This window comes from Pelobates fuscus, chromosome 1 (assembly GCF_036172605.1).
Source record: "Pelobates fuscus isolate aPelFus1 chromosome 1, aPelFus1.pri, whole genome shotgun sequence".
In the NCBI taxonomy this organism is placed as follows: domain Eukaryota; kingdom Metazoa; phylum Chordata; class Amphibia; order Anura; family Pelobatidae; genus Pelobates; species Pelobates fuscus.
The window spans coordinates 492,924,523-492,947,768 of record NC_086317.1 but is presented as its reverse complement, the minus strand read 5'-3'; the positions used below and the strand labels follow the sequence as shown (position 1 = coordinate 492,947,768).

Below are 23,246 nucleotides of genomic sequence, written 5' to 3'. Positions count from 1 at the left end.
TCTGAGTGATTCTTGGATATCAGGGAATGGGGTTTTTGTGGGGTTCCCAGGTATGGTTGTGGGCCTTTTGGGGTACACGATATTTTGTGGATTTTTTTTGTGCCTGAGATAATTTAAATTAGAGGAGTTTACTCGGACACAAGGGATCTTGGAATTGATACCCCTTGCATGGGACTGGGCATAAAAGCTGTGTATGTGTCAATAAACTTCAGTTATACCCCCAGAACTGAGTGTTGTCTAGTTGCTGAGGGTGCGGTGGGGATTCTTGGATTACTTTACTTGTTCCTGAGTGTATTTTGGTGTGACCAGAGGAAAAGCGTCCCTGCTAGGACTAGGGCTCCGCTATGCCGGCGCTCTGTATGGAAAGAGCCGGAGTGTTGATGCTCTTTTAAGGGAGAGCCGGAGTGTTGATGCTCTTTATAGGGAGAGCCGGAGTGTTGATGCTCTTTATAGGGAGAGCCGGAGTGTTGATGCTCTTTATAGGGAGAGCCGGAGTGTTGATGCTCTTTATAGGGAGAGCCGGAGTGTTGATGCTCTTTATAGGGAGAGCCGGAGTGTTGATGCTCTTTATAGGGAGAGCCGGAGTGTTGATGCTCTTTATAGGGAGAGCCGGAGTGTTGATGCTCTTTATAGGGAGAGCCGGAGTGTTGATGCTCTTTATAGGGAGAGCCGGAGTGTTGATGCTCTTTATAGGGAGAGCCGGAGTGTTGATGCTCTTTATAGGGAGAGCGGGAGTGTTGATGCTCTTTCTAGGGAGAGCCGGAGTGTTGATGCTCTTTATAGGGAGAGCCGGAGTGTTGATGCTCTTTATAGGGAGAGCCGGCGTGTTGATGCTCTTTATAGGGAGAGCCGGCGTGTTGATGCTCTTTATAGGGAGAGCCGGAGTGTTGATGCTCTTTATAGGGAGAGCCGGAGTGTTGATGCTCTTTATAGGGAGAGCCGGAGTGTTGATGCTCTTTATAAGGAGAGCCGGAGTGTTGATGCTCTTTATAGGGAGAGCCGGAGTGGTGATGCTCTTTATAGGGAGAGCCGGAGTGGTGATGCTCTTTATAGGGAGAGCCGGAGTGGTGATGCTCTTTATAGGGAGAGCCGGAGTGGTGATGCTCTTTATAGGGAGAGCCGGAGTGGTGATGCTCTTTATAGGGAGAGCCGGAGTGGTGATGCTCTTTATAGGGAGAGCCGGAGTGGTGATGCTCTTTATAGGGAGAGCCGGAGTGGTGATGCTCTTTATAGGGAGAGCCGGAGTGGTGATGCTCTTTATAGGGAGTCCCGGAGTGGTGATGCTCTTTTTATAGGGAGAGCCGGAGTGGTGATGCTCTTTTTATAGGGAGAGCCGGAGTGGTGATGCTCTTTTTATAGGGAGAGCCGGAGTCGTGATGCTCTTTTTATAGGGAGAGCCGGAGTGGTGATGCTCTTTTTATAGGGAGAGCCGGAGTGTTGATGCTCTTTATAGGGAGAGCCGGAGTGTTGATGCTCTTTATAGGGCGAGCCGGAGTGTTGATGCTCTTTATAGGGCGAGCCGGAGTGGTGATGCTCTTTATAGGGCGAGCCGGAGTGGTGATGCTCTTTATAGGGAGAGCCGGAGTGTTGATGCTCTTTATAGGGAGAGCCGGAGTGTTGATGCTCTTTATAGGGAGAGCCGGAGTGGTGATGCTCTTTATAGGGAGAGCCGGAGTGGTGATGCTCTTTATAGGGAGAGCCGGAGTGTTGATGCTCTTTATAGGGAGAGCCGGAGTGGTGATGCTCTTTATAGGGAGAGCCGGAGTGGTGATGCTCTTTATAGGGAGAGCCGGAGTGTTGACACTCTGTGTAGTACGAAGGTCATGTCAGAGAGACCTTTTGAATAGAGAATTGTTCCGTATTTTCAATCAGGAAGTTCATACTTTGAACCATTGATGACAGGGAGGGTTCATTCGAGGAAACGAACGTGTTGGTAAGGCAGGTAGAATAATTTCTGCTCTAGTTTTTGATATAGTAAACAGACTGTTCTGTCCACCTTTGTTACCTGTACGCCATACATTGTGAAAGATCGGGGGTGGGTGGGTACAGCTCCCACGGCTTATTAGGTCTGTGTGCTCTATTTGTGTAGAATCTCACACTACTATGGGGGTGGGGGGTATCTGCTTGGGAAGCAGTGGTGGGGCAGAAGAGTTCAGCTCCGGCAAGGGGGGGGGGGGGGAGGGGTTTAGAGAGAGGCTTGGACTCTCAAGCAGAGAGCCAGGTCAGTGGGGGCTCTTGGTGAAGTGTTTAGCAGTGAGAGGGGTTTAGAGAGAGGCTTGGACTCTCAAGCAGAGAGCCAGGTCAGTGGGGGCTCTTGGTGAAGTGTTTAGCAGTGAGGGGTCTGATTAGTTTAAATTAAACTGGGTGCAGGTCGTAATGCACGGCTTGCCAAGTCAGTAATAAGTAAAGGAAAAGATTTGCAGCTTGCAGAACCCATTTGGTCTATTTTCAAGCTGTAATTGTCGTGTTTTTACAAAGGCTGCGTGTATAATCCGGAAAGGAATGTATTGGCTGACACGCCTTGCTTACCTGCATAAAGGAGGTATCCTTACCAGGGCCTCGTACTTACTGTCTGCTTATTGTATTACCGCTGGCTTGATGCAGGGGATCTCAATCAATGAAATATTACATATAATCTGTATACGTATTGTTTTATCATTTTTTATATATATATATATATCTGTGTATACACTCCATTCCCTGATCATTCGCTGGGTATATTATGTATACCCTCCATTCCCTGATCACTAACTGGGTATATTATGTATACCTCTGTGTATACATCCTATACACTGCTGGTCTCGACCTTGTCAATATTACCTGGTCCTCATGTCAGTCAGTACTGGGCCTTGTCAATATGGCCGCCCCCTGTGTTCAGTCCCCCCCCCCCCCCCACACCTTGTACAGTCAGTACTGGGCCTTGTTTACATGGCTGCCCCTCCTGTCAGTAAGTATTGGGCCTTATTGATATGGCCACCATGTGTTCTGTCAGTATTGGGCCTTGTTGATATGGCCGCTGTGGCGAAAGTAACCTCGCCACTGGTACTTGGAGGGGCCTGCTTGCCAGCCCTTTTGCCCCAGTACTATGGCCCATGTGTTAGACCTGGCTTCAGGACTGTGGAAAGGCTTTGTTCATTCATTTTCCCTTCTACGGTTCAGTAGATGGGGCTACCGAATGGATTATGCTTATGGTGTTCGTTTACCGAACAAAAAAACGAACAGTCGGACCACACGCAAGTGGAGTGTGCAGCCTATTTACTTCCCAGGCTGGTAGTTAACCGCAGCCAAATTGACGAACCACTGGGTGGCAGACGTTCGTACAGTCGAACACGTGGTGCTGGCCATTTTGTTTTGTCGTTGAGTTCATGGAATTCTTATAAAATACGCAACGGCAGGAACACCGCCGAACAGTTACCTTCCATGGAACACGGCTATTCGAACATGAGTCGAACGGCGTTCAGTGGATAGGAGCCCACGAACAAGGGACACACACACTGACTGTTCATCAACCGTTACGTTTGGTAATTCGAACGGTATTTCAACAGTTTGAAATAGACCGTCCGCACAGCCTAATTCTCTGGAACTGTTTTTGGCATGAAACCATGCGTGCGGTCGGTCAAAAAGAGACTTCCAGGAATTTCCTGAACCCCCTGCTCTGATCTGGGTGATTTTAGAATATGTTGGTAGCCCTGATCTGGGTGACTGTAAGGAAACCTAGTATATCCAATACTCATTCGGTAGTTTCCTTCAGAACGGCCAGAGCATCAGTGACTATAACTCTCCGTTCGGCAGATAAAATAAATGATTCCCATACGAATGCAATAACTTTACCAGACGATTCCTTTAGTAAAGCATACGAATACCCAAACATTAGCCGGAGTCTAGAAGATGGGTGCAACAGAACTGAGCTTTAATTATGCCACACTGGCTTTTATGCAAGTCCCCGTGCAAGGGTACATCCCACAGGGAGGGACATGGTACATCCAATCATTAACAGGAAAAACATAAAACACTCCCAGCACAAACATACAATTCCCTCACCTAGTCCTGGAGATAATCAAGTCTGATAAAGTAATAACTAAATTATCTCCAGGCAGAAAAAGTACAGTTTTACCCAATATTTAGAACACCCCTTTATACACATTGTATCCCCACAAATCATGTCCTCTGATAGCCCTGATCTGGGTGACCAACATATTCAAATTTCACCCAGATCGGTTCAGGGGTTCTCAAAAAGTGTGGAAGTCCTTTGTGACTGGCTAACCGCGAGGTTGCTGCCCAAAACAGTTCCACAGTGCCGGTCTAGTTCGTAAAGTTGCAAAAACCAAATAATTCCACGAACGGTTCCTCCTGGCTCTTTGCAGCGATTGTTTCCCTTCATACAAATGAACAAAAGTACCGAATAGCGCTCCTCTAGCTGTTCGGGAAATAAGATCTGGTGTTCGGGAAGTTGAGTGTCCGATTTTTAGTTCCAGACACTCAACGACCAAGTCCCACTGCCTTTGTTCACACAGGTAGAGGGTTCAATTGAGGCATGCTTTGAAGTTAACGAGCCAGGGGGTGGTCTCTGTTCGGTAGTTACATCTACTGAATGAAAAGGGGAGAAATACCGAACACAAAGAAGGATTTATTCACCGTGACCATCGAGGGATGTGACATTTATGGGGATATTTTGTGTTTTGGGGTACTTTTCATACTTTGTAAAAATGTGTTGTGTTTTTACTGCCTGGAGATAATTGAGTTACATACAGGACTTGACTTAATTATAGGGATCGACCGATTATCGGTTTTACCGATATTATCGGCCAATAAAGATACCGATATTGCAGATAATACCTAACAGGACTGCAGGACCCATTACAAGCCTGGGGGGCCGGCAGCAAGCTGTTACCTTCCCAGCAGCTCTCTGTGCAAATCTCACGTTACCATGGCAGCGCTCCGCGCAGCACACAGACCACGAGATTTACACAGGGAGCTGCTGGGAAGGTAAGTAGCTGCTTGCTGCGGGCCCCCACTGCTCAGTACATGCCACTAGACCACCAGGGACTGCTAAAGGGGGGTGGGGGACAAAAAATAAATTAAAACACATCAATATTAAAAATAAAATAAAAATGCCTCCTTCCCCCCCCCCCCCCCTTTTACACAAATTACATCCCTTCAGAAACTCACACACTCTGCATTATACACACACACACGGCATTCACTTTATACACACACACACACACACACTGCATCCACTCCACACACACACAGCTCCCCTGTCTAAACACACGGCTTCCACTACATGTGGCATGTATATTTTGTGCATTTACCTTTAGAATTAGTGTATTTTTTCAAAATGGTAAATGTACAGAATATCGGTAAGTTATCAGCTATCGGCCTAAAAGTTCACAGATTATCGGTTTCGGGTCTAAAAAAAATCAATATGGCCCGTCCCCCGTGTGCAGTCAGTATTGGGCCTTGTTGATATGGCCCGTCCCCCGTGTGCAGTCAGTATTGGGCCTTGTTTATATGGCCCGTCCCCCGTGTGCAGTCAGTATTGGGCCTTGTGGATATGGCCCGTCCCCCGTGTGCAGTCAGTATTGGGCCTTGTGGATATGGCCCGTTCCCCGTGTGCAGTCAGTATTGGGCCTTGTGGATATGGCCCGTCCCCCGTGTGCAGTCAGTATTGGGCCTTGTTGATATGGCCGGTCCCCCGTGTGCAGTCAGTATTGGGCCTTGTTGATATGGCCCGTCCCCCGTGTGCAGTCAGTATTGGGCCTTGTTGATATGGCCCGTCCCCCGTGTGCAGTCAGTATTGGGCCTTGTTGATATGGCCCGTCCCCCGTGTGCAGTCAGTATTGGGCCTTGTTGATATGGCCTGTCCCCCGTGTGCAGTCAGTATTGGGCCTTGTTGATATGGCCCGTCCCCCGTGTGCAGTCAGTATTGGGCCTTGTTGATATGGCCCGTCCCCCGTGTGCAGTCAGTATTGGGCCTTGTTGATCTGGCCCGTCCCCCGTGTGCAGTCAGTATTGGGCCTTGTTGATATGGCCCGTCCCCCGTGTGCAGTCAGTATTGGGCCTTGTTGATATGGCCCGTCCCCCGTGTGCAGTCAGTATTGGGCCTTGTTGATATGGCCCGTCCCCCGTGTGCAGTCAGTATTGGGCCTTGTGGATATGGCCCGTCCCCGTGTGCAGTCAGTATTGGGCCTTGTTGATATGGCCCGTCCCCCGTGTGCAGTCAGTACTGGGCCTTGTTGATATGGCCCGTCCCCCGTGTGCAGTCAGTATTGGGCCTTGTTGATATGGCCCGTCCCCCGTGTGCAGTCAGTATTGGGCCTTGTTGATATGGCCCGTCCCCCGTGTGCAGTCAGTATTGGGCCTTGTTGATATGGCCCGTCCCCCGTGTGCAGTCAGTATTGGGCCTTGTTGATATGGCCCGTCCCCCGTGTGCAGTCAGTATTGGGCCTTGTTGATATGGCCCGTCCCCCGTGTGCAGTCAGTATTGGGCCTTGTGGATATGGCCCGTCCCCCGTGTGCAGTCAGTATTGGGCCTTGTTGATATGGCCCGTCCCCCGTGTGCAGTCAGTATTGGGCCTTGTTGATATGGCCCGTCCCCCGTGTGCAGTCAGTATTGGGCCTTGTTGATATGGCCCGTCCCCCGTGTGCAGTCAGTATTGGGCCTTGTTGATATGGCCCGTCCCCCGTGTGCAGTCAGTATTGGGCCTTGTTGATATGGCCCGTCCCCCATTTTACACAAATTACATCCCTTCAGAAACTCACACACTCTGCATTATACACACACACACGGCATTCACTTTACACACACACACACACACACACACTGCATCCACTCCACACACACACAGCTCCCCTGTCTAAACACACGGCTTCCACTACATGTGGCATGTATATTTTGTGCATTTACCTTTAGAATTAGTGTATTTTTTCAAAATGGTAAATGTACAGAATATCGGTAAGTTATCAGCTATCGGCCTAAAAGTTCACAGATTATCGGTTTCGGGTCTAAAAAAAATCAATATGGCCCGTCCCCCGTGTGCAGTCAGTATTGGGCCTTGTTTATATGGCCCGTCCCCCGTGTGCAGTCAGTATTGGGCCTTGTGGATATGGCCCGTCCCCCGTGTGCAGTCAGTATTGGGCCTTGTGGATATGGCCCGTCCCCCGTGTGCAGTCAGTATTGGGCCTTGTTGATATGGCCGGTCCCCCGTGTGCAGTCAGTATTGGGCCTTGTTGATATGGCCCGTCCCCCGTGTGCAGTCAGTATTGGGCCTTGTTGATATGGCCCGTCCCCCGTGTGCAGTCAGTATTGGGCCTTGTTGATATGGCCCGTCCCCCGTGTGCAGTCAGTATTGGGCCTTGTTGATATGGCCCGTCCCCCGTGTGCAGTCAGTATTGGGCCTTGTTGATATGGCCCGTCCCCCGTGTGCAGTCAGTATTGGGCCTTGTTGATATGGCCCGTCCCCCTTGTGCAGTCAGTATTGGGCCTTGTGGATATGGCCCGTCCCCGTGTGCAGTCAGTATTGGGCCTTGTTGATATGGCCCGTCCCCCGTGTGCAGTCAGTACTGGGCCTTGTTGATATGGCCCGTCCCCCGTGTGCAGTCAGTATTGGGCCTTGTTGATATGGCCCGTCCCCCGTGTGCAGTCAGTATTGGGCCTTGTTGATATGGCCCGTCCCCCGTGTGCAGTCAGTATTGGGCCTTGTTGATATGGCCCGTCCCCCGTGTGCAGTCAGTATTGGGCCTTGTTGATATGGCCCGTCCCCCATGTGCAGTCAGTATTGGGCCTTGTTGATATGGCCCCGTCCCCCGTGTGCAGTCAGTATTGGGCCTTGTGGATATGGCCCGTCCCCCGTGTGCAGTCAGTATTGGGCCTTGTTGATATGGCCCGTCCCCCGTGTGCAGTCAGTATTGGGCCTTGTTGATATGGCCCGTCCCCCGTGTGCAGTCAGTATTGGGCTTTGTTGATATGGCCCGTCCCCCGTGTGCAGTCAGTATTGGGCCTTGTTGATATGGCCCGTCCCCCGTGTGCAGTCAGTATTGGGCCTTGTTGATATGGCCCGTCCCCCGTGTGCAGTCAGTATTGGGCCTTGTTGATATGGCCCGTCCCCCGTGTGCAGTCAGTATTGGGCCTTGTTGATATGGCCCGTCCCCCGTGTGCAGTCAGTATTGGGCCTTGTTGATATGGCCCGTCCCCCGTGTGCAGTCCATATTGGGCCTTGTTGATATGGCCCGTCCCCCGTGTGCAGTCAGTATTGGGCCTTGTTGATATGGCCCGTCCCCCGTGTGCAGTCAGTATTGGGCCTTGTGGATATGGCCCGTCCCCCGTGTGCAGTCAGTATTGGGCCTTGTGGATATGGCCCGTCCCCCGTGTGCAGTCAGTATTGGGCCTTGTGGATATGGCCCGTCCCCCGTGTGCAGTCAGTATTGGGCCTTGTGGATATGGCCCGTCCCCCGTGTGCAGTCAGTATTGGGCCTTGTGGATATGGCTCGTCCCCCGTGTGCAGTCAGTATTGGGCCTTGTTGATATGGCCCGTCCCCCGTGTGCAGTCAGTATTGGGCCTTGTTGATATGGCCCGTCCCCCGTGTGCAGTCAGTATTGGGCCTTGTTGATATGGCCCGTCCCCCGTGTGCAGTCAGTATTGGGCCTTGTTGATATGGCCCGTCCCCCGTGTGCAGTCAGTATTGGGCCTTGTTGATATGGCCCGTCGTCCCCCGTGTGCAGTCAGTATTGGGCCTTGTTGATATGGCCCGTCCCCCGTGTGCAGTCAGTATTGGGCCTTGTTGATATGGCCCGTCCCCCGTGTGCAGTCAGTATTGGGCCTTGTTGATAGGGCCCGTCCCCCGTGTGCAGTCAGTATTGGGCCTTGTGGATATGGCCCGTCCCCCGTGTGCAGTCAATATTGGGCCTTGTTGATATGGCCCGTCCCCCGTGTGCAGTCCGTATTGGGCCTTGTGGATATGGCCCGTCCCCCGTGTGCAGTCAGTATTGGGCCTTGTGGATATGGCCCGTCCCCCGTGTGCAGTCAGTATTGGGCCTTGTGGATATGGCCCGTCCCCCGTGTGCAGTCAGTATTGGGCCTTGTTGATATGGCCCGTCCCCCGTGTGCAGTCAGTATTGGGCCTTGTTGATATGGCCCGTCCCCCGTGTGCAGTCAGTATTGGGCCTTGTTGATATGGCCCGTCCCCCGTGTGCAGTCAGTATTGGGCCTTGTTGATATGGCCCGTCCCCCGTGTGCAGTCAGTATTGGGCCTTGTTGATATGGCCCGTCCCCCGTGTGCAGTCCGTATTGGGCCTTGTGGATATGGCCCGTCCCCCGTGTGCAGTCAGTATTGGGCCTTGTTGATATGGCCCGTCCCCCGTGTGCAGTCAGTATTGGGCCTTGTTGATATGGCCCGTCCCCCATGTGCAGTCAGTATTGGGCCTTGTTGATATGGCCCGTCCCCCGTGTGCAGTCAGTATTGGGCCTTGTGGATATGGCCCGTCCCCCGTGTGCAGTCAGTATTGGGCCTTGTTGATATGGCCCGTCCCCCGTGTGCAGTCAGTATTGGGCCTTGTTGATATGGCCCGTCCCCCGTGTGCAGTCAGTATTGGGCCTTGTTGATATGGCCCGTCCCCCGTGTGCAGTCAGTATTGGGCCTTGTTGATATGGCCCGTCCCCCGTGTGCAGTCAGTATTGGGCCTTGTTGATATGGCCCGTCCCCCATTTTACACAAATTACATCCCTTCAGAAACTCACACACTCTGCATTATACACACACACACGGCATTCACTTTACACACACACACACACACACACTGCATCCACTCCACACACACACAGCTCCCCTGTCTAAACACACGGCTTCCACTACATGTGGCATGTATATTTTGTGCATTTACCTTTAGAATTAGTGTATTTTTTCAAAATGGTAAATGTACAGAATATCGGTAAGTTATCAGCTATCGGCCTAAAAGTTCACAGATTATCGGTTTCGGGTCTAAAAAAAATCAATATGGCCCGTCCCCCGTGTGCAGTCAGTATTGGGCCTTGTTGATATGGCCCGTCCCCCGTGTGCAGTCAGTATTGGGCCTTGTTTATATGGCCCGTCCCCCGTGTGCAGTCAGTATTGGGCCTTGTTGATATGGCCCGTCCCCCGTGTGCAGTCAGTATTGGGCCTTGTTGATATGGCCCGTCCCCCATGTGCAGTCAGTATTGGGCCTTGTTGATATGGCCCCGTCCCCCGTGTGCAGTCAGTATTGGGCCTTGTGGATATGGCCCGTCCCCCGTGTGCAGTCAGTATTGGGCCTTGTTGATATGGCCCGTCCCCCGTGTGCAGTCAGTATTGGGCCTTGTTGATATGGCCCGTCCCCCGTGTGCAGTCAGTATTGGGCTTTGTTGATATGGCCCGTCCCCCGTGTGCAGTCAGTATTGGGCCTTGTTGATATGGCCCGTCCCCCATGTGCAGTCAGTACTGGGCCTTGTTGATATGGCCCGTCCCCCGTGTGCAGTCAGTATTGGGCCTTGTTGATATGGCCCGTCCCCCGTGTGCAGTCAGTATTGGGCCTTGTTGATATGGCCCGTCCCCCTTGTGCAGTCAGTATTGGGCCTTGTTGATATGGCCCGTCCCCCGTGTGCAGTCAGTACTGGGCCTTGTTGATATGGCCCGTCCCCCGTGTGCAGTCAGTATTGGGCCTTGTTGATATGGCCCGTCCCCCGTGTGCAGTCAGTATTGGGCCTTGTTGATATGGCCCGTCCCCCGTGTGCAGTCAGTATTGGGCCTTGTTGATATGGCCCGTCCCCCGTGTGCAGTCAGTATTGGGCCTTGTTGATATGGCCCGTCCCCCATGTGCAGTCAGTATTGGGCCTTGTGGATATGGCCCGTCCCCCGTGTGCAGTCAGTATTGGGCCTTGTTGATATGGCCCGTCCCCCGTGTGCAGTCAGTATTGGGCCTTGTTGATATGGCCCGTCCCCCGTGTGCAGTCAGTATTGGGCTTTGTTGATATGGCCCGTCCCCCGTGTGCAGTCAGTATTGGGCCTTGTTGATATGGCCCGTCCCCCGTGTGCAGTCAGTATTGGGCCTTGTTGATATGGCCCGTCCCCCGTGTGCAGTCAGTATTGGGCCTTGTTGATATGGCCCGTCCCCCGTGTGCAGTCAGTATTGGGCCTTGTTGATATGGCCCGTCCCCCGTGTGCAGTCAGTATTGGGCCTTGTTGATATGGCCCGTCCCCCGTGTGCAGTCCATATTGGGCCTTGTTGATATGGCCCGTCCCCCGTGTGCAGTCAGTATTGGGCCTTGTTGATATGGCCCGTCCCCCGTGTGCAGTCAGTATTGGGCCTTGTGGATATGGCCCGTCCCCCGTGTGCAGTCAGTATTGGGCCTTGTGGATATGGCCCGTCCCCCGTGTGCAGTCAGTATTGGGCCTTGTGGATATGGCCCGTCCCCCGTGTGCAGTCAGTATTGGGCCTTGTGGATATGGCCCGTCCCCCGTGTGCAGTCAGTATTGGGCCTTGTGGATATGGCTCGTCCCCCGTGTGCAGTCAGTATTGGGCCTTGTTGATATGGCCCGTCCCCCGTGTGCAGTCAGTATTGGGCCTTGTTGATATGGCCCGTCCCCCGTGTGCAGTCAGTATTGGGCCTTGTTGATATGGCCCGTCCCCCGTGTGCAGTCAGTATTGGGCCTTGTTGATATGGCCCGTCCCCCGTGTGCAGTCAGTATTGGGCCTTGTTGATATGGCCCGTCCCCCGTGTGCAGTCAGTATTGGGCCTTGTTGATATGGCCCGTCGTCCCCCGTGTGCAGTCAGTATTGGGCCTTGTTGATATGGCCCGTCCCCCGTGTGCAGTCAGTATTGGGCCTTGTTGATATGGCCCGTCCCCCGTGTGCAGTCAGTATTGGGCCTTGTTGATATGGCCCGTCCCCCGTGTGCAGTCAGTATTGGGCCTTGTTGATATGGCCCGTCCCCCGTGTGCAGTCAGTATTGGGCCTTGTTGATATGGCCCGTCCCCCGTGTGCAGTCAGTATTGGGCCTTGTTGATATGGCCCGTCCCCCGTGTGCAGTCAGTATTGGGCCTTGTTGATAGGGCCCGTCCCCCGTGTGCAGTCAGTATTGGGCCTTGTGGATATGGCCCGTCCCCCGTGTGCAGTCAATATTGGGCCTTGTTGATATGGCCCGTCCCCCGTGTGCAGTCCGTATTGGGCCTTGTGGATATGGCCCGTCCCCCGTGTGCAGTCAGTATTGGGCCTTGTGGATATGGCCCGTCCCCCGTGTGCAGTCAGTATTGGGCCTTGTTGATATGGCCCGTCCCCCGTGTGCAGTCAGTATTGGGCCTTGTTGATATGGCCCGTCCCCCGTGTGCAGTCAGTATTGGGCCTTGTTGATATGGCCCGTCCCCCGTGTGCAGTCAGTATTGGGCCTTGTTGATATGGCCCGTCCCCCGTGTGCAGTCAGTATTGGGCCTTGTTGATATGGCCCGTCCCCCGTGTGCAGTCCGTATTGGGCCTTGTGGATATGGCCCGTCCCCCGTGTGCAGTCAGTATTGGGCCTTGTGGATATGGCCCGTCCCCCGTGTGCAGTCAGTATTGGGCCTTGTGGATATGGCCTGTCCCCCGTGTGCAGTCAGTATTGGGCCTTGTTGATATGGCCCGTCCCCCGTGTGCAGTCAGTATTGGGCCTTGTGGATATGGCCCGTCCCCCGTGTCCAGTCAGTATTGGGCCTTGTTGATATGGCCCGTCCCCCGTGTGCAGTCAGTATTGGGCCTTGTGGATATGGCCCGTCCCCCGTGTGCAGTCAGTATTGGGCCTTGTTGATATGGCCCGTCCCCCGTGTGCAGTCAGTATTGGGCCTTGTTGATATGGCCCGTCCCCCGTGTGCAGTCAGTATTGGGCCTTGTTGATAGGGCCCGTCCCCCGTGTGCAGTCAGTATTGGGCCTTGTGGATATGGCCCGTCCCCCGTGTGCAGTCAATATTGGGCCTTGTTGATATGGCCCGTCCCCCGTGTGCAGTCCGTATTGGGCCTTGTGGATATGGCCCGTCCCCCGTGTGCAGTCAGTATTGGGCCTTGTGGATATGGCCCGTCCCCCGTGTGCAGTCAGTATTGGGCCTTGTGGATATGGCCCGTCCCCCGTGTGCAGTCAGTATTGGGCCTTGTTGATATGGCCCGTCCCCCGTGTGCAGTCAGTATTGGGCCTTGTTGATATGGCCCGTCCCCCGTGTGCAGTCAGTATTGGGCCTTGTTGATATGGCCCGTCCCCCGTGTGCAGTCAGTATTCGGCCTTGTTGATATGGCCCGTCCCCCGTGTGCAGTCAGTATTGGGCCTTGTTGATATGGCCCGTCCCCCGTGTGCAGTCCGTATTGGGCCTTGTGGATATGGCCCGTCCCCCGTGTGCAGTCAGTATTGGGCCTTGTGGATATGGCCCGTCCCCCGTGTGCAGTCAGTATTGGGCCTTGTGGATATGGCCTGTCCCCCGTGTGCAGTCAGTATTGGGCCTTGTTGATATGGCCCGTCCCCCGTGTGCAGTCAGTATTGGGCCTTGTGGATATGGCCCGTCCCCCGTGTCCAGTCAGTATTGGGCCTTGTTGATATGGCCCGTCCCCCGTGTGCAGTCAGTATTGGGCCTTGTGGATATGGCCCGTCCCCCGTGTGCAGTCAGTATTGGGCCTTGTTGATATGGCCCGTCCCCCGTGTGCAGTCAGTATTGGGCCTTGTGGATATGGCCCGTCCCCCGTGTGCAGTCAGTATTGGGCCTTGTTGATATGGCCCGTCCCCCGTGTGCAGTCAGTATTGGGCCTTGTTGATATGGCCCGTCCCCCGTGTGCAGTCAGTATTGGGCCTTGTTGATATGGCCCGTCCCCCGTGTGCGGTCAGTATTGGGCCTTGTTGATATGGCCCGTCCCCCGTGTGCAGTCAGTATTGGGCCTTGTTGATATGGCCCGTCCCCCGTGTGCAGTCAGTATTGGGCCTTGTTGATATGGCCCGTCCCCCGTGTGCAGTCAGTATTGGGCCTTGTTGATATGGCCCGTCCCCCGTGTGCAGTCAGTATTGGGCCTTGTTGATATGGCCCGTCCCCCGTGTGCAGTCAGTATTGGGCCTTGTTGATATGGCCCGTCCCCCGTGTGCAGTCAGTATTGGGCCTTGTTGATATGGCCCGTCCCCCGTGTGCAGTCAGTATTGGGCCTTGTTGATATGGCCCGTCCCCCGTGTGCAGTCAGTATTGGGCCTTGTTGATATGGCCCGTCCCCCGTGTGCAGTCAGTATTGGGCCTTGTTGATATGGCCCGTCCCCCGTGTGCAGTCAGTATTGGGCCTTGTTGATATGGCCCGTCCCCCGTGTGCAGTCAGTATTGGGCCTTGTTGATATGGCCCGTCCCCCGTGTGCAGTCAGTATTGGGCCTTGTTGATATGGCCCGTCCCCCGTGTGCAGTCAGTATTGGGCCTTGTTGATATGGCCCGTCCCCCGTGTGCAGTCAGTATTGGGCCTTGTTGATATGGCCCGTCCCCCGTGTGCAGTCAGTATTGGGCCTTGTTGATATGGCCCGTCCCCCGTGTGCAGTCAGTATTGGGCCTTGTTGATATGGCCCGTCCCCCGTGTGCAGTCAGTATTGGGCCTTGTTGATATGGCCCGTCCCCCGTGTGCAGTCAGTATTGGGCCTTGTTGATATGGCCCGTCCCCCGTGTGCAGTCAGTATTGGGCCTTGTGGATATGGCCCGTCCCCCGTGTGCAGTCAGTATTGGGCCTTGTTGATATGGCCCGTCCCCCGTGTGCAGTCCGTATTGGGCCTTGTGGATATGGCCCGTCCCCCGTGTGCAGTCAGTATTGGGCCTTGTGGATATGGCCCGTCCCCCGTGTGCAGTCAGTATTGGGCCTTGTGGATATGGCCCGTCCCCCGTGTGCAGTCAGTATTGGGCCTTGTTGATATGGCCCGTCCCCCGTGTGCAGTCAGTATTGGGCCTTGTGGATATGGCCCGTCCCCCGTGTGCAGTCAGTATTGGGCCTTGTTGATATGGCCCGTCCCCCGTGTGCAGTCAGTATTGGGCCTTGTGGATATGGCCCGTCCCCCGTGTGCAGTCAGTATTGGGCCTTGTTGATATGGCCCGTCCCCCGTGTGCAGTCAGTATTGGGCCTTGTTGATATGGCCCGTCCCCCGTGTGCAGTCAGTATTGGGCCTTGTGGATATGGCCCGTCCCCCGTGTGCAGTCAGTATTGGGCCTTGTGGATATGGCCCGTCCCCCGTGTGCAGTCAGTATTGGGCCTTGTTGATATGGCCCGTCCCCGTGTGCAGTCAGTATTGGGCCTTGTTGATATGGCCCGTCCCCCGTGTGCAGTCAGTATTGGGCCTTGTTGATATGGCCCGTCCCCCGTGTGCAGTCAGTATTGGGCCTTGTTGATATGGCCCGTCCCCCGTGTGCAGTCAGTATTGGGCCTTGTTGATATGGCCCGTCCCCCGTGTGCAGTCAGTATTGGGCCTTGTTGATATGGCCCGTCCCCCGTGTGCAGTCAGTATTGGGCCTTGTTGATATGGCCCGTCCCCCGTGTGCAGTCAGTATTGGGCCTTGTTGATATGGCCCGTCCCCCGTGTGCAGTCAGTATTGGGCCTTGTTGATATGGCCCCGTCCCCCGTGTGCAGTCAGTATTGGGCCTTGTTGATATGGCCCCGTCCCCCGTGTGCAGTCAGTATTGGGCCTTGTTGATATGGCCCGTCCCCCGTGTGCAGTCAGTATTGGGCCTTGTTGATATGGCCCGTCCCCCGTGTGCAGTCAGTATTGGGCCTTGTTGATATGGCCCGTCCCCCGTGTGCAGTCAGTATTGGGCCTTGTTGATATGGCCCGTCCCCCGTGTGCAGTCAGTATTGGGCCTTGTTGATATGGCCCGTCCCCCGTGTGCAGTCAGTATTGGGCCTTGTTGATATGGCCCGTCCCCCGTGTGCAGTCAGTATTGGGCCTTGTTGATATGGCCCGTCCCCCGTGTGCAGTCAGTATTGGGCCTTGTTGATATGGCCCGTCCCCCGTGTGCAGTCAGTATTGGGCCTTGTGGATATGGCCCGTCCCCCGTGTGCAGTCAGTATTGGGCCTTGTGGATATGGCCCGTCCCCCGTGTGCAGTCAGTATTGGGCCTTGTGGATATGGCCCGTCCCCCGTGTGCAGTCCGTATTGGGCCTTGTTGATATGGCCCGTCCCCCGTGTGCAGTCAGTATTGGGCCTTGTTGATATGGCCCGTCCCCCGTGTGCAGTCAGTATTGGGCCTTGTTGATATGGCCCGTCCCCCGTGTGCAGTCAGTATTGGGCCTTGTTGATATGGCCCGTCCCCCGTGTGCAGTCAGTATTGGGCCTTGTTGATATGGCCCGTCCCCCGTGTGCAGTCAGTATTGGGCCTTGTTGATATGGCCCGTCCCCCGTGTGCAGTCAGTATTGGGCCTTGTTGATATGGCCCGTCCCCCGTGTGCAGTCAGTATTGGGCCTTGTTGATATGGCCCGTCCCCCGTGTGCAGTCAGTATTGGGCCTTGTTGATATGGCCCGTCCCCCGTGTGCAGTCAGTATTGGGCCTTGTTGATATGGCCCGTCCCCCGTGTGCAGTCCGTATTGGGCCTTGTGGATATGGCCCGTCCCCCGTGTGCAGTCCGTATTGGGCCTTGTGGATATGGCCCGTCCCCCGTGTGCAGTCAGTATTGGGCCTTGTGGATATGGCCCGTCCCCCGTGTGCAGTCAGTATTGGGCCTTGTGGATATGGCCCGTCCCCCGTGTGCAGTCAGTATTGGGCCTTGTTGATATGGCCCGTCCCCCGTGTGCAGTCAGTATTGGGCCTTGTGGATATGGCCCGTCCCCCGTGTGCAGTCAGTATTGGGCCTTGTGGATATGGCCCGTCCCCCGTGTGCAGTCAGTATTGGGCCTTGTGGATATGGCCCGTCCCCCGTGTGCAGTCCGTATTGGGCCTTGTTGATATGGCCCGTCCCCCGTGTGCAGTCAGTATTGGGCCTTGTTGATATGGCCCGTCCCCCGTGTGCAGTCAGTATTGGGCCTTGTTGATATGGCCCGTCCCCCGTGTGCAGTCAGTATTGGGCCTTATTCCTAACTGTTCAACTGTTGTATGAAAATTGCTCACATATACTATGATTGAGATCTTCGCCACTGTTCTAATTAGTGTAACCCCTAAAGTATTGTACTTGGTTAAAAAAAAAAGGAAAATGGTAGAGGGGAAAAATACATTAAGTAAAACAGATCATTTAATCATTAAGTTCATAAAATATACGTATACTGGGATATATAAGTGCAAACCTAATGACATTTCTATGTATGGCACGATTTAACACATCTAGTTTAACATGTATAAATAGTCCAGTCCTTCCACATAGACATTCTACTTCTATCTGGATTCTAATGTATCAGAGTCCTGACCTTAGACGAAAAAAGAAAATAATGTGGCTGGAAATAGCTAAACTGCAACCTTGTGGTCAATGCCAGCAAATAGCGACATACAGCCATCACTCGATATCGTAAATACTGCATGGAATAGGTTAATACGCCCGTATGTTAGCATGAGTGAGTCTAATCTGCAATGCAGGAGTTATAAAAATAATCAGAAAAAGCAATAAATTCTAAAACTGTAAGGATCCCACTCGATAAACGAAACGTACTAACCACACACTCCAAGGGAAAGTGTTTGGTTTACACAATACTACAAGACCGATACTGTAATATTAAAATGCCCCTAATCTCAGTCTAAAACCAAGGGGGGAAATATTGCATAAAAATATCAAGGATCCAATAGTTTACCCCCATCATTCGAAAAAACTGCATTAAACGAGAATGAAGGAATGGATGGACAGATCTCAAAACCTTTGGTCCACTCCAATTAACTGGAGTGCACTGCAATATTAAAGGGACACTATAGTCACCAGAACAACTACAGCTGATTGAATTTGTTCTGGTGAGTAGAATCATTACCTTAAGGCTTTTTGCTGTAAACTCTTTCTTTTCAGAGAAAATGCAGTGTTTACATTACAGCCTAGTGATAACTTCACTGGCCACTCCTCAGATGGCTGTTAGAGATCCTTCCTGGGTCATGGCTGCCTAAAATGCATCCAAACATTCAGTGTCTCCTCCCTCTGCATGCAGACACTGAACTTTCCCCATAGAGATTCATTGATTCAATTCATCTCTATGAGGAGATGCTGATTGGTCAGGGCTGTGTTTGAATCATGCTGACTCTGCCCCTGATCTGCCTCCTTGTCAGTCTCCTATGGGGAAGCATTGTGATTGGATCAGGCTACCACTTCTGACTATGTCAGCAGACTGCTTGTTTTTCTGAGGGAAACAGCATGCAGAGCTACAGCTTCAGGCTTGACTACAAGTAAGATTTTACTATTTTTAGGGAGGCATGATTGGGACAGGGTGGCTAGATGGTGGCTTTAACATTATAGGGTCAGGAATACATGTTTGTGTTCCTGACCCTATAGTGATCCTTTAAGGTATTACTCCAACCAAGATGACCACTTTAGTGATTTGATGTGGTCATGGGGGTAGGAGTATGAATGTGCAGTGTTTCAGCTTGAAGGTTTTTAGGTGTCCTTATTTTTATAAATATTGCAGATTCTAAAATCAGACACCGGTCCTGTTACTTCCTGGTTTGGTCAGGTCAGTGGAGATAAACTCAAGAAGCACACAATTACACAGAGCACCTGCCTTGCAAAAACTTCTCATTAAGCTGGATTGAGAAGTCTGTGATTGGACTAGAAGATGAGGGTTTGCAGAGGCTGCAGACGAGATCTGCAGCTATTACAAGCTTTAGTTTTAGATATACCCCCAGTGTAAAAATATGTAATTAAATGCATATATGTTTTCATTGGGAGGATAGCTACTAAATAGTAATTATTTATCTTGTTTTTTTTATGGATGCTGATATTGCACTAGATGTAGCTATATGCGTGTACCTGAATATAAGACAAACATAAATATATCTTGGGTTATTTGAGAAGAGTAATAAGTTTGGGATTAATATCGAAGTATTTCCTTCTCCCTCCAGAAACCTGGACAAGAACATGGGGGGGCAGCCGGCCTTCCAGACTGGATGACCTATCATGTCAATTACTGGTTCTCCTGTCCCAGACCTCATGCATCCAGAGTTTCTCTCCTTCCTGTCCCTCTAAATCGAACACCAGACTTCACACCACGAGACTGCAATGAGCTGGCTCAGTAAGCTGAATCCTCGGGGGTCCAGCAACAAATCAGGTCGAAATGCCAACCTCCAGCCACAGGTCACTGCTGACCCAGAGACCTGCCTTATGGTTTTCAAGAATCACTGGTCCCAGGTGAGTGAGGTAGTGGCCATGTCCACCGGTTTTCTCCCTCTGGTTGAGGTGTCTGATGCCATCTCTGAGACATTGTATGCATACCGTACGGTGCCTGTACCAAACTCAGGATTTGCTTCCCACTCATTTACGTCATGAGAGGTACTCGGCAGAGAGCTCAACCCACTGTATGTATTAACCCTAAAACCTTTAGCAGGAGTCACTGTGGACTAATTTTCCTGTTTACATGCAAACAGTACTTAGATTTGTGTCAACTCACAGGAGGCTTTGCACGGCTTTCAAACAATGTTAAATAAACAATATAACTCAATAAAAACCCAAATACATAATATTCACAGCAACACAACCGCATACCGTGAAAAAACTGTCTAAAGCTGTGCTAGCACTGAGCCCCAGAATGACATTTACCGCACTCACATCACATATAGACAATAGCCTATCAGAAACAAGAATTCCTCCAGACCAGCTCATATCTAGCAACACAAAAGTAGGATTGCAACAAACCTCAATGTTTCTCCCTGTTGATTAGGATTTATCGAAAGATTTTGCATAGATTTGTTTGTTTTTCAGATACTTCAGATCTTGGAACGTCATGGCCACTCTACAGAGCCCGTGACCCCAGATGACCTGAGTTGTGTAAAGAACAATACGTATCAGATGCTAAGCCTCCTAGCAGAGGAACGGCCCCGGGAAGGAGAGAGCCCAGGGCCAATTCTGGGGTACATGGCATCTGAGGGAATACTGGAGAGACTGCTGAGGTGGCATTTACAGAGAGACTTCACGGAGGACAAGAAGGTAATGATAAAGCAGTCCCTTCCCAACAACCTTTGCTTATCGTTAATTAGAGGAAAAATGCATTAGCTATGTGTTCAGTTAGTAATCCTTTAATTACAATACAGTATGATGTTTTTGTCTTATCTCTTTCCACTCTAACTCAATATAGTTTCTCATTTAGCCATCCTACTATACTTTCAAATCATTGTCTCTCCCATAGTCTCTATCCCCAATCATTCTCTCCCATGAAATGTGAAGTAAAATAGGGAGAGCACTCAAACAATAATAAGTTACCACAAACGTAGGTGGAAACCATCCTAAAATATAAATAAAAAGAAAGACCATAGGTAATAGTTACACACTTTTTGTAAAGAAACAGATTACTGGTCCAACTCGCATGCTGCTGAGCCACTTAAAAAGCTGGTTTAGACTAGAAGCTTTAAGCTGTGGATACAGTGGATCCTTGTTGTAAACTGGAGGCTTCCAATTTGTGTTCTCGATACTCCACCACATAAAATCCAGGATGCAGGATATGCATAGCAAAAAACATGATTTTATTGGATTAACATTAAAAGCTAATACATTTAGAAACCAGGAAAGTCCACATGCAACTCGACGTGTTTCGGCTGGTAGCCTTTCTCAAAAGTGGTTAGTTCTGTTCTCCTCTATGATCACGTTTATAAATGTAGTTTTGGCGCCTTTTCCTGGTGAAGTTCCGTGTCTGTTTCCACTTTCATCATCATCATGCGTCCGACGCTTCCAGTTTCGTGCATCCTTGCGTCATGGCGTCTTAACGGTATCGACATGATGATGCGGGATCCAGAAATTATCAAGCCGCCATATTTTTAAGTCCTTTCTTGATGATAATTAAATACAAAATAGGGCAACATACTAATACTTGTATCGATATTTATATATGGGTAGATAATCAAAAGGTAGAATTGATCCCCAAAAACATAATGCAGCATTAAAAAGGGAAAAGGGGGACATGAAAGATAAGATGTGTAAAAAGCAGAGAAATAAAACACACATATATAAATTTAATATTAGATGTTTTTAAGAGCTGGGAAAACCTGCATAAAAAGGAATTCGTATTATTAAGTTTTATTTGCAAATAAAGGGAACAGCGATGTGGCCAGATTTGCCCCAAGCTATGCAAATCTTTTCATGTCCCTCATGTCTTCTCCTGGGAGGACATTGGGGCAAATCTGGTCCTCTACAAACGCTACATAGATGATATTTTTATTATATGGAAGGGGACTGAGGAATCTCTTTTTTACATTTTATTAACAGTCTAAATGTAAATGACTGGAATGTTACATTGACATGAGATCAGTCCACTGAAAGTCAACTTTTTACATCTATGTATTTATGTTGAATCAAATAAAGATTTTTTTTTAAGCAAGTAGACGTCAACAGTTTTATAGGTTTTAATAGTTGCCATTTTAAGATTTGGCTGGCCAATGTACTTAAAGGCCAGTTCCTAAGGTTAAGACGGACTTGTCTAGAAATAGAACAATACAAGTGCAAGTCAAAGGTTTTAAAAACTCAATTTATGGAGAAAGAATATAATTCCAACTCATTACAAGAAATATGTGAACAAATTGAAAAGGAACCAACAGAACCCCTATTAAAATATAAAACCAAAAAGAGGAAGAAAAACTAATTCCTTAGATTTAAAAATTTTGTTTCAACAATAATAAGCTGCGCAAAATTATTTAGAACAAAATCTTGCCATCCGTGAGTTTCCTGATGGTCGCTAAAATCCCTGTATGTGGTATAGTCTATCTACCGAACGGCAGCACGGTCGGTGGTTCCAGCACAAATTTACGGTGTTATGGAGATCTCAGCGGTGTTCGCCTACTCTAGTGTCCGATTTTGGTTCCAGACACTAGACGGCAAATCACCACTGTTCGTGAACTAAGATGGGCGTGAACACGTGTAAAAGTCCCGAAATGGCGGCCACCTAGTAACTGGAACAAAGAGTTTGTGTGTTTCATACGGATGGTAAGTGCCGACCTGGGAGGTAAAATACCACATAATTAAATAGCAGGGTGGTCCGGTGTTCGGTAGTTTGTGTTCGTTCTTGTACATGCTGAGTCTCTACCGTACGGGTTGCATAAAATAGACGAATGTTGTTAAAACGTCCCGAACTGTGTTAAAAGTAATCCACATGAACCAGGTAAGCACATTTCATTGTGGTTATAGTCTCTGTTAATGTGCATGTACCTGGCTAGTTGTTAAAGGGCCGGTTTAGCAATAAATATTCCCAGGCAAAGGTAAGATTCTGTTACAACCATCAAGAATGGACTTACAAATATGGCGACTTCATTATTTCTGGATTCTGCGTGATCGCGCCATGACGCAAGAATGCACGAAATTGGAAGTGTCGGGCGCATGATGATGACGAAAGCGAAACGCATGGAAATTCACCAGGAAAAGGCACCAAAACTACATTTATAAAAGAGATCATGGAGGAGAAAGGCTACCCACTAACACGCGTCAAGTTGCATGTGGACTTCCCTTGTTTTCCTTTGCTTTTAATGTTAATCCAATAAAATCGTGTTTTTTGCTATGCATCTTCTGCATACTGGATTTTATGTGGTGGAGTATCGAGAACAAAAATTGGAAGCCTCCAGTTTACAACAAGGATCCACTGTACCCTCACTTAAAGCTTCTAGTCTAAACCAGCTTTTTAAGTGGCTCAGCAGCATGCGAGTTGGACCAGTAATCTGTTTTTTTATTTTTTTTATTTACAAAAGTGTGTAACTGTGTTACCTATGGTCTTTCATTTTATTCATATTTTAGGATTGTTTCCACCTACGCTTGTGGTAACTTTTTATTATTGTTTGAGTGCGCTCACTATTTTATTCCACATTGTGCACTTTGTGTGTTTAGAGTGATCCACACAGGTGATTGTAGCACCATATTTTACCTTTTTCTTACTATTGTATATTTATACTACTATTGTTTTAAGTTATCTCTCCCGTATTCTTTATCCCTAATCCTTATCTCTCCCGTATTCTTTATCCCTAATCCTTATCTCTCCCGTATTCTTTATCCCTAATCCTTATCTCTCCCGTATTCTCTATCCTCAATCCTTATCTCTCCCGTATTCTCTATCCTCAATCCTTATCTCTCCCGTATTCTCTCTCCCTAATCCTTATCTCTCCCATATTCTCTA

At 50.4% G+C, this 23,246-nt stretch overlaps 1 protein-coding gene across 1 annotated transcript in view; it reads left to right on the top strand.

Annotated features, from left to right (window-relative positions):
- FHIP1B (FHF complex subunit HOOK interacting protein 1B) overlaps positions 1-23,246 on the top strand; it is a 76,961-nt gene that overhangs the window by 3,059 nt on the left and 50,656 nt on the right. Inside the window, exons 2-3 of the mRNA XM_063433284.1 lie at positions 19,003-19,288; positions 19,859-20,083. Coding sequence (XP_063289354.1) covers positions 19,160-19,288; positions 19,859-20,083 — 354 coding nt within the window. The 5' untranslated portion in view covers positions 19,003-19,159. The remainder of the gene's footprint in view (positions 1-19,002; positions 19,289-19,858; positions 20,084-23,246) is intronic.